Below are 11,657 nucleotides of genomic sequence, written 5' to 3' on the forward strand. Positions count from 1 at the left end.
TAGTATTCAACAACAAAAAATTATTCTAATTATCACATACATCTTCTGAATTACTAAGTACTCAACATCTTTTTCCTAAGGACAGCATTTAAGCTCTGACTTAACCTTAAAAATCTCATTTCATTTAGTTGGCCATTCTTCCCTAAAAAGCTTTAATACTTAACATTTAACAAACTTTTTCATTCTAGCCAAACAGTTACCATTATATGTAGAAATTCATTGTGAGTTTTGACTAACTTCTCTTGTGCATATGAAGTGCAACTTCTTGAGACTCACTTTTTAAAGGTAACTTTCCAGCATCTTTGTCACATTAAAAAAAAAAGAAACTGTTTTTCCAGTAAGACTCCAGACACTAAACTGTGGTGGCAACAAAAATTTTTATTCAACTGGTTCAAAAAATTTTTTAGAATGAATGCATTTAGATGATCAAATAGACTTTAAAAACAAATCTCTGCCAAATAGTTTACTTCTAAACTTCATTTTTTTTTTTCTTTAGGGTAGAATTAAATACCCATAGCTATGCAGTACCATAAACATGTTAACAGAAGGCTAGTCAACATTGAAAGCCTTCTAAGACTGGTAACTAGATTTACACAAGTGTAAATAAGGGATCAAAACCATGCCATTGACAAAGATAACTTACCCCTGGGCTCCTTGAAGGCTTGTCAGTTTAGTCTTTGGAGGTCCCCGAATACCATTTTAAGTGTTACCATGTTACTGCTGCTGAGTAACAGTGCAAGTGCTAAAATGCAAAATTCAGATGGTACAGGATTTGGAAATCATGCAATTTAGATGCAGAAAAAAAAAAAAATTAAAACAACGCAAGATCCTTTTACAGATGAAACCGAATAAAACAATGTGGCGACCATAAGTCTAAAGGACGACTTCATTTTTAAGTTTAAAACATGTAACTTGCAAAATGACAAACCTATTTATCATAATCTAATTAGATACGGGCATCAAGTAAATTATCAGCACAAAAACTTATATTCTTCCATTAGAAAAGGAGCTCAACTCTCATAGAAGTTAGTTACATTTTAAGTACAACAGAGAATATATTATTGCTTTTACATACTTAACAGTGCATCGTGAGAGTCTGAGTTTTATAAGCGATTTTATTCAACATTACTCTATTTCCCCACCTTTGGAAGGCAAAGCCCATTTCACTTAACACTTCCACAGACAGACAACCCCCCCTGCTAGTTCTTAAAGCTATCAGGCTTCTTAATGGATTTCAGGCACAAGATAATTTGTGGTTTCTTCTACTTTATCCCTATTGCAATTAATTCCACTTTTCAAATCCCCAACTAGAAAGGTGCTGACAGTCCCTTCAATTGATAGGCTTTGCTACAAAGCATTTTAAAATAATTACCATTGTTTTGCCCACTCCGCCAAATAAGAATATTTTTAGAAGGCATGATTTCCCAATGGAGATTTATAACAGGCCATGTAAATAGAACATCACCCAAATGCACAGAGGCACTAAGAAAAAGCTGGAGGGTACTGCTTACCATTTTAGGTGCGGTCACCCAGACTTATTAAAAACTAGATTTAAAAAGAAAAAAAAAACTTTTCACTTTGGACAATGCAAGAACAAATAGCAATTAAGTCTGGGTATCAGGTGTCAATGCATGACAGGTGATGAATCCATTTGACTTGAGACAACTTTTCAAATAAGTTTATTTGAAGCAAAATAAACTACTGCCAAGAAACTTTATGAAAGTTCCATCTCAAAAGGGTCAAAAAAGGGGAATTAACTGCTATGAATTCTTTGCATTCAGGGCTGCAAAACAAAGACACATATTATTTAAATCAGTTTTATTTAAGAATTTCCAACATTGACAACTCTTATAAAAAGCATCCAAGCACAGGACACAGAACTGCAGCAAACAGCATTCTTATGGGTAGCTAACAGACATTAGAACTTCCACCCTATTTTGAGACACCCCGAGCTCACTGGTGAACTCTGCTTCCAAGTACTCCTGCAAAGCATACCACAAGCTCAGTCCATGTTCTCAACCCATCAGCTTCAGTTCACATTACCACACTTACAGATCAGTAACAGAAGAGAACACACACCATACAGCATTCACAGCAGTTGACAAAGGGGTAGGGGAAATACAAGTATCGTTTCACTTAACACATTCAGCTAACGTGGGTTATCTAAGAACAAAACTCACTTAAAGTCTTCCAACAGATGTGGATGTCCTTTGAATGCAAAAAACATTCGTACGTTATTTGCTATCATTGCTCTCTGCACACTCTCTCACCAAAGCCACAGGGATTGAGAGACACATCTCTCCAAGTTAAAAAATATCCATTATGCACCACCAAGTCTCTGCACGCGCTCTCTCCTTTTCTCGCTCATACTAGCCTTTCATGCCTCGGCACCACCATCAATCCCACACAAGGTTTCAAAAGTTCAAACAGCCTTCTGGTTCCATATCACAGCCTTGCGTTCATAGCGTTGATACGACTCCATGAAATAAAGAGTAGCGGATAAAAATGGGACACCCACCGTCAAAGACACAGCCTGTGCAGCGTGACGAATTCTTGAATGAGAAAGCATGAAGACGGAAGTATTCCTATGGCAGAATATTTACAGCACTACTTTCAATGAAGTGCTTCTTCCATAAACATTTGAAATGAGATGAACTGCAGAGATTAAATGAAGGCTTCATATTGTACTTTTGTATATGAAGGGAGACAAGTGTTAAAAAACAAAAACAAAAAACAAAAGAACCAAACACTGTGACACCATGATCTCCAAAAAGGAGATTTTCCTAAGGAAAAAATCCATATGGTGGGGTTCAAATTAAAACAAGGAGAAAAGAATGTAGTTCTAACCAATGGTTTCCATTTTGAACATGCAAAGAATTCACTTGACAAGTCCAGGGATAAAATATTACAGGAGAAACCTTTTGATATCAATTGTAGTGTGTTGGTTTACCAATCAGGCAAACAGCAGTTCACTTTCAAACACTCAATATTTCAACCCTTTATGTAACAAAACTTATAAAATTCCTTTAGCTCTTCCTCTTTTTCTAAAGAAAAATGTCAAAAATACTGCTGAATATACTCCACACTGAACAAACCAATTTTGAAAATTCTTAGTACATACGTATTTTACAATATACTTACCATGAGTTTAGAAAAATCTGGATTCCCACCAGTTTATACCAACTAACGATAACCCAATGTCTACATTCCCCAGCCAGAAGATTTAGAATCCATGCTTGAGCCAAAGCCGCCATTAAAACCACTGCCTGACCCTGCATTTGATGCTGATCCCCAACCAATTGCTGCACCTGAATTAGAACCACTATAAGAGTTATTTCCAGAACCAAAAGCCTGATTTGGCTCCCTCTGCATGTTGCCTTGGCTTTGGTTATTACCTGATGGGCCTGACTGGTTCTGCTGACTGGCTAACATGCCCATCATACCCCAGCTGCTCTGCAGAGCTGCCTGGGCTGCAGCCATCATTGCTGGATTAATGCTAAAAGCACCGAAGTTCATCCCTCCGCCCATATTACTACCTTGATTGTTTCCCAAACCAGCTCCACCCCCTCTACTGTTACCAAATCCACCCTGATTCCCAAAGCCACCTGGATTACCACCAAATCTTCCACTTCTTTCTAACTGTCTATTGCTATTGTGTTTAGGTTCAGCATTGGATATATGTACGCTGATTCCTTTAATGATCAAGTCCTCTCCACAAAGAGACTGGGCAACCTACAAAAAAATAAGGGATGCAAATAAAGGAGATTAAACCACTGACTCATACATCAAAGTAGCAATAAAACTTAGATTTCAAGCCATCATCTAAACTGGAGAAAAAATGAACACTTATTTCATTTAAAACCATAAAATAGCCTTTAGCTTTAGTAATGGCAGCAGGGATTTTTTAGTTCTTTTTCAAAGGACATGTAACATCCCCACTTAAACCTCACATACTAAAAAAATATCTAAGGGGTTTATCACAAATGTTTAGGCCCATATACCCCACAGCGTACAAGGTCAGAGAGCTTAGCTAAGGGTGGCAATTAGCTGGAAGGGCAAAGTTCCACAGAAATTACCTAATTAGCTGGGACAAAATTATTAAGAGAAAATACCTGATCATCTGCAAACGTAACAAAGGCAAAAGCCCTGAACGGTTTGGGAATGAAGACATCTACCACTTCTCCATACTGGCAAAAAAACTGCCGCAACTCATCAGCAGTCATGTCTTCCGTACAACGCCCAACAAACACCTTTCTGCTTCTCAAAGGCTCATCTGGGCTTTGCTGGTCAAATTGAAAGGAAGAAAACCATCAGAAATATTTTATGAGCAATGAAAACAGCATTATGGTAGAAGATGTAATACAACCTATCTGCCTTTTATATTAGATGAATCATTAAAAAGTAGGTACATTCTTATTTTTTGCATTAGCACTTCTTGAAAGACTTCAATGAACAATAAAGTTTTAAAGTTGATGAAAGTATATATATATGTTTTATCACCTTTACTGGACTATAACTGCTTTACAATGATGTGTTGGTTTCCGCTTTATAACCAAGTGAATCAGCTATACACATACATATATCCCCATATCTCCTCCCTCTTGCATCTCCCTCCCACTCTCCCTATCCCACTCCTCTAGGTAGTCACAAAGCACCAAGCTGATCTCCCTGTGCTATGCGGCTGCTTCCCCCTAGCTATCTATTTTACCTTATATACGTCCATGCCACTCTCTCACTTCGTCCCAGCTTACCCTTCCTCCTCCCCATGTCCTCAAGTCCATCCTCTACGTCTACGTCTTTATTCTTGTCCTGCCCCTGGGTTCTTCAGAACCTTTTTTAGATTCCATATATGTGTTAGCATACGGTTATTTGTTTTTCTCTTTCTGACTTACTTCTCTCTGTGTGACAGACTCTAGGTCCATCCACCTCACTACAAATAACTCAATTTCGTTTCTTTTTATGGCTGAGTAATATTCCAATGTATATATGTGCCACATCTTCTTTATCCATTCATCTGTTGGTGGACACTTAGGTTGCTTCCATGTCCTGGCTATTGTAAATGCGATGAACATTGTGGTACATGACTCTTTTTGAATTATGGTTTTCTCAGGGTATATGGCCAGTAGTGGGATTGCTGGGTGGTATGGTAGTTTTATTTTTAGTTTTTTAAGGAACCTCCATACTGTTCTCCACAGTGGCTGTATCAATTTACATTCCCACCAACAGTGAAAGAGGGTTCCCTTTTCTACACACCCTCTCCAGCATTTATTGTTTGTAGATTTTTTGATGATGGCCACTCTGACTGATGTGAGGTGATGATACCTCATTGTAGTTTTGATTTGCATTTCTCTAACAATTAGGGATGTTGAGCATCCTTTCGTGTGTTTGTTGGCAATCTGTACATCTTCTTCGGAGATGTGTCTATTTAGGTCTTCTGCCCATTTTTGGATTGGGTTGTTTTTCTGATATTGAGCTGCATGAGCTGATTGTAAATTTTGGAGATTAATCCTTTGTCGGTTGCTTCATTTGAAAATATTTTCTCCCATCTGAGGGTTGTCTTTTCGTCTTGTTTATGGTTTCCTTTGCTGTGCAAAAGCTTTTAAGTTTCATTAGGTCCCATTTGTTCATTTTTGTTTTTATTTCCATTTCTCTAGGAGGTGGGTCAAAAAGGATCTTGCTGTGATTTATGTCATAGAGTGTTCTCCCTATGTTTTCCTCTAAGAGTTTTATAGTTTCTTCCCTTACATTTAGGTCTTTAATCCATTCTGAGTTTATTTTTGTGTATGGTATTAGGGAGTGTTCTAATTTCATTCTTTTACATGTAGCTGTCCAGTTTTCCCAGCACCACTTACTGAAGAGGCCGTCTTTTCTCCATTGTATATTCTTGCCTCCTTTGTCAAAGATAAGGTGACCATAGGTGCGTGGGTTTAACTCTGGGCCTTCTATCCTGTTCCACTGACCTATATTTCTGTTTTTGTGCCAGTACCATACTGTCTTGATTACTGTAGCTTTGTAGTATAGTCTGAAGTCCAGGAGCCTGATTCCTCCAGCTCCATTTTTCTTTCTCAGGATTGCTTTGGTTATTTGGGGTCTTTTGTGTTTCCATTCAAATTGTGAACTTTTTTGTTCTACTTCTGTGAAAAATGCCATTGGCAGTTTGATAGGGATTGCACTGAATCTGTAGATTGCCTTGGGTAGTATAGTCATTTTCACAGTGTTGACTGTTCCAATCCAAGAACATGGTATATCTCTCCATCTGTGTGTATCATCTTTAATTTCTTTCATCAGTGTCTTATACTTTGATGAAAGTATATTTGGATTAAGGAAAGTTGATGATTAAGAAATGTCTTGGCAAAGATGATAATGTTCCAAATAAGCAAGTCTTGCTTGCTTGGAATAAGTTAGGCTTTTTAAAAAGATTAACATATTCTAATTGTCTGTATTAACATGTAACTATGTAAGAAATTGTTAAATCACTAAAAATAACAAGAGAAAAGGAAGAACAAAACGAAAAACGTTTTAGTTTGGAGGAGCAATGAAACTAAATATTTCAAACAAACATATAAAATATTCAGCATGCATTAAGGTCCTGAGACTTTAACAAGGCAAAAAATTTCAAGAACACACCCTGCCACTACATTTTCCAACTGTAACGTTTTATTTTACAGTGTCTTCTAAGTAAGTCTGTCAGCAAAAATGGCCAAAGCAGAGAAAAAAAAGAGCAAAGTACCTTAGAATTTGGAAGTTTACAGTCACACCATCGTCCATCTATCATATGTCGCTGTGACATTACTTTCACCTGGGTTTCATATTCCGTAAAACGAACAAAGCCAAACCCTTTTGAATGACCAGTTTTAATATCTTTCTTGACCTAGAAAAAAATCATTTAAATTTACTAAAACCACACACACACGTAACCAACTCAGAGTACATACGTGAAGGGAAATAGTATAAACCATATTTCTTTTCTGCGCCCCTTACGTATACACATAACAAATATTAAAAATATCATCGGGACTTCCCTGGTGGCGCAGTGGTTAAGAATCCGCCTGCCAATGTAGGGGACGTGGGTTCGAGACCTGCTCCAGGAACATCCCACATGCCGCAGAGCAACTAAGCCCGTGTGCCACAACTACTGAGCCTGCATTCTAGAGCCCGCAAGCCACAACTACTGAGCCCATGTGCCACAACTACTGAAGCCAGTGCGCCCAGAGCCCATGCTCCACAACAAGAGAAGCTACCGCAGTGAGAAGCCTGCGCCCCGCAACGAAGAGTAGGCCCCGCTCGCCGCAACTAGAGAAAGCCCACATGCAGCAAAGAAGACCCAATGCAGCCAAAAATAAATAAATAAATAAATTTCTTTGGAGGAAAAAAAAGAAAACTTATAAAAAAAAATATATCATCTGTTGAACATGAAAGGCAGTGTCACTAAAACAACAAGAATTCTGGGTGCTCATTCACTGAAAAACTGTTAAATGCAATCAAAGTTTACCTGAACCATAAGAACTTCTCCAAAGGTACTAAAATATTCTTTTAGATCCTGTTCAGTTGTTTTCCATGGGAGGCCCAACACTATTAAATCAGATGTTTTCTGGACTGCTCTTTTCACTTTCACTGCTGATGAAGCATCTGTTTCATCCATTTTCCTTTTGTTATCTAAACAAAATGAGCAGAAACCTTTCAGAACTTTCATTAAACACTTCGTAAAACACACACCCTCTTCTTCTAGAAATGAGAAGCAAAAACATTCTCAGAACAGTTAAGACGCTGGCAACTTTTGCCAAAGAGTGATGTTAGCTCTCACAGACAGAATAAGAATTGAATAAGTGGCTAAGGTGCTTTTCTGGAGCCAATCTAGGGATTCCAACCTCTGGTTCCATAATGTCTCAAGATTACAATTGTTATGTTCTCCCCTCTAAAAAGGTGTATTGAAACAAAAGTTACTTCACTTTCACTTTAAAATACATTAAGGAAGGAAAAAAAACAGGTTGAATAACTGTGATACTATCTTTGTGCCTATTAAATATATCTGCGTGATTATTTTAAGGCCTATAACTTGAAGACTACTAAAAAATTAGCAACTTTTATCTCCAGCTGTGGATCTAAGGGTGACTTCAATTTTCTTTCTTTTTGTTTCGTTTCTAAACTTTCAGCAATGAACTCACGTTACTTTTGTAATAAAAAAGAAACCTGGACTTCCCTGGTGGTGCAGTGGTTAAGAATCCGCCTGCCAATGCAGGGGACATGGGTTCAAGCCCTGGTCCGGGAAGATCCCACATGCCGTAGAGCAACTAAGCCCATGCACCACAACTACTGAGCCTGTGCTCTAGAGCCTGCGAGCCACAACTACTAAAGCCCATGCGCCTCCAGCCCGTGCTCCACAACGAGAAGCCAACACAATGAGAAGTCTGCGCACCGCAACGAAGAGTAGCCCCCGCTCACCATAACTAGAGAAAGCTCGCGCGCAGCAACAAAGACCCAATGCAGCCAAAAATATTAAAAAAAAAAAAAAAAAGGAAACCTAAGGTTATTTTAAAAAATTAGTATTTGGAAGAGGAACTAAATGACATTCAGACATACAAACCATTTTTTGGAGTACTGTCAGGTTCACAGCAAAACTGAGGAAGGTAGAAACTTCCCATATACCCCCGCTCCCCACACCTGCAGAGCCCTCCCAGCATCAATATCCCCCACCAGGGTGGTATGTTTGTCACAACCATGAACCTACATCGACACATTACTATATAAATGACATTTTAAGTTTGGGTAAATATTAATCTACAGCCAATGGATCAAGAAACTACATACTAAAAAAAAAAAATCAAGTTGATGCTATTAAGAATTTTCTTGATATATAAAAAAATTTCTTGATGCAACGTCTTAAATACTGACCAAATAATATGACTTTGTTGCAATATTACGTTACAATAAAAGTAACAGACACGGGCTTCCCTGGTGGCGCAGTGGTTGAGAGTCCGCCTGCCGATGCAGGGGACACGGGCTCGTGCCCTGGTCCCGGAAGATCCCACATGCCGCGGAGTGGCTGGGCCCATGAGTCATGGCCGCTGAGCCTGCGCGTCCGGAGCCTGTGCTCCGCAACAGGAGAGGCCACAGCAGTGAGAGGCCCGCGTACCACAAAAAAAAAAAAAAAAAAAAGTAACAGACAGATCTACCAACTAGCACACTCCTACTGCTAAAATGTACTCATTTCCTTCGCTCACTTCTGCATCTTCATGCTTCCTTTTAGAATAAAAACATCATTGATAAGGGGCAGTGAAAATAAGACCAGAACCCAAAATTATAATTACAACTGCACTAATTCAAGATTTGGGCTACTGCGACTGATGTTCATTTAAGGAGGAAAAAAAAAGATTAGCTGGATGAATGATGTAAGCCTGCAAGGACAAAGACCAAACCAAAATACTGAGGCACTTCAGAAAAATCTGTTTACAACAGACTGATACAACTGCAAAGCATTCTTAATTCCTTAAATTTCACATAAGCTCAGCAACGTTAGTCCAGATAACTTTAAACACACAGTCTTTAAAAAATGTCCTGTAATTTCCAATTTTCACTAATGTAAACTAGTGGTCTTTCAAACTTCTCTGACGGTAACGTTTAAAGAAATACTTGGGCTACAGGAGACGGTTCACCATGAAGAGACCATGACCTATGACTTAGAACGAGACACAAACCTATACTTTATACTTTAGCATCACTGCAAAACCAAATGACAACAAACCTTTGGGATAGTTGACAACATACACCAGGTTCCCCCAGCCAGCATCAGGGGCGTGCAGAATTCCTTCTACCAGACGGACACCTCTCATACATTGAGACACTGGATTCCTGTAGCGAAGCCCACATGCCCCTGGAAACTGGGCTGTGACTGTGGACAGCAGCACTGTCCCATCGTCTTCTGATGGTATTTCAATGGGCTCGTCATTCTCATCTTCGGTTACCCGAATATATTCGGACATCTTTGCTTGTCTTGCTTAAATGGAAAAGAGATACGAATGACCAACACTTGTGTCAAAGTAATTGTGTCAAAGTAATTATCCCAGCTGACTAATACCACTACCATGTCATTGTTCTGACTGCCAGAAAAATTCTCGGTGTTTGGATTCTTATAGGTGTTGGTTATCCCTGAAAAATGACGAGGTACAGGCAAAGATAGCTATTCCTATTAAAATGCAATGCCTTGCTAGTTCATTCATTCATTATTTGATGAGTGCCTACTATCCATCAGGTGCTGCAACTATTCACTGTGTGAAACCACAGTCCCAGCTGGCATGCTGGTTGCAAAGAGGGAGATAAGCAGGAGAAAGAAAGCAAACAAGTAATTATTTTATTACAATCGTGATTATGCTACTGGAAAATAGTCTTGGGAACTGGGAAGAAACTAAACTGGTTGAGATGTGTGTGAGGGGAACGTCAAAGTGGATTTCCCTAAGAAAGCGATGCAGAAACTAAGTCTTTTGAGAACTAAATAGGAGCAGTGAACGAGATGAAGAGAACAAGGGAAAAGTGCCTCCTTGTTCCAAATCTGGGGACTCTCCAAACTTGAGCCGCAATGACAGCGGCGACAGGTCCTTCGCGACGCGGACCGCCACCTCCCAGAAGCCAGTGCGTGACAACCGTGGGAGGAGTTTTTAAGCGCGGCCGGGGTGGGACCGCTGGGGCACCAGGCCTAAACACTGTCCTAGCGCAAAGTACGAAGACATAAAACAGTGCCCGGGCTCGGAAGCCAGGCCAAACCTCTGCCTCGGGCTGCGCGGTTTCGCGGGCCCGGCGTCCCTGCTTCGGCGCCGGCTGCCACCCCGCGCCTGGCCCTAACGTCGCTCCCACGCGAGCCCGCTCGGGCAGAATGAAGCAGGCCCGGCCCCACGGCTCCTTTCCCGGGGCGGGGGCCGCCCCACTGCGGGAGCCGAAGCACACAGGGCGTCCTCAGTGAGAAGCGTCCGCGACTCACCCGCTAGGCCGCTGCTAGGAAGCCCGACAGAGAAACTGAAGCAGCGACGAATCCAACAGCAGCCCAGCGACCACTTCGCTCCCACAAAATGGCGCTAGGGCCGCCTCCTCCCCCCTCCGGCCGTCGTCCTCTCCCACCGGTTCCCCGTCCAAAGGGGGAGGCCGCCGCACAGAGACAAAACGACCCTTTCCCCAGAGAGTCAGAACGCCCTTCTCGTAGTCTGAGTATAGGGGGCGGACTTGAAGGCTAAAAGGGGACCGAACCTGGGCCTGAAAAGCTAAAAATGGAAAAAAATGTGGAGGCGTAGGCTTTTAGCTCCCCCCACGTAGCATAAAAGATGGCTTCGCCCGACCAACCGCCGGCCCTGGGTCTCGGCCGGAGCTCGCGCACTTTTAAAGTGCGCGAGACTAGCTCAGGGGCCGGGCCGGGCGGGGCGAGGCGGGGGCGGGGCGCCGGGTTGGGGCGGGGCACCTGGGCCTTCCTGACCGTTTCGAGACTGGGGAGGGCAGCGGAGGCCAAGCCCTTTTTATCTAAAAAGCCAGTCAGGTTCGTCCTCTCTTCTCTCCCCAGCCAACCTCCACACCTGGAGAGAATAACGTTGTTCTAAATAATACCAATCATAGTGCCTACTGTGTACCAGGTACTTCCTAAGTCCTCACATATTTAATTACCCCAACAGTCATGT

At 41.1% G+C, this 11,657-nt stretch overlaps 1 protein-coding gene across 5 annotated transcripts; it reads right to left on the minus strand.

The window, feature by feature from the left end:
• Window positions 1-358: 358 nt before the first annotated feature.
• On the minus strand, window positions 359-11,127 carry TARDBP (TAR DNA binding protein). 5 transcript variants are annotated; one of them, XR_004484673.2, is made up of 7 exons: window positions 10,973-11,127; window positions 9,743-9,994; window positions 7,493-7,656; window positions 6,731-6,871; window positions 4,113-4,283; window positions 2,519-3,732; window positions 359-742 (listed from the first exon to the last, which is right to left on the minus strand). XR_004484673.2 is itself a non-coding variant. In XM_049712644.1 (6 exons), the coding sequence occupies exons 2-6, from the start codon at window positions 9,978-9,980 to the stop codon at window positions 3,202-3,204; spliced, it is 1,245 nt and encodes a 414-aa protein (XP_049568601.1). In that variant the 5' UTR covers window positions 9,981-9,994; window positions 10,973-11,127; the 3' UTR covers window positions 359-3,201. The 5 variants fall into 5 exon arrangements, 2 of the variants coding, with proteins under 2 accessions (XP_049568601.1, XP_012389434.1); XR_004484672.2 differs by having other exon boundaries at window positions 359-1,783; XR_004484671.2 differs by having other exon boundaries at window positions 1,512-3,732.
• Window positions 11,128-11,657: the final 530 nt, after the last annotated feature.

The sequence above is a fragment of the Orcinus orca genome, chromosome 1 (genome assembly GCF_937001465.1).
Source record: "Orcinus orca chromosome 1, mOrcOrc1.1, whole genome shotgun sequence".
NCBI classification, from domain to species: Eukaryota; Metazoa; Chordata; class Mammalia; order Artiodactyla; family Delphinidae; genus Orcinus; species Orcinus orca.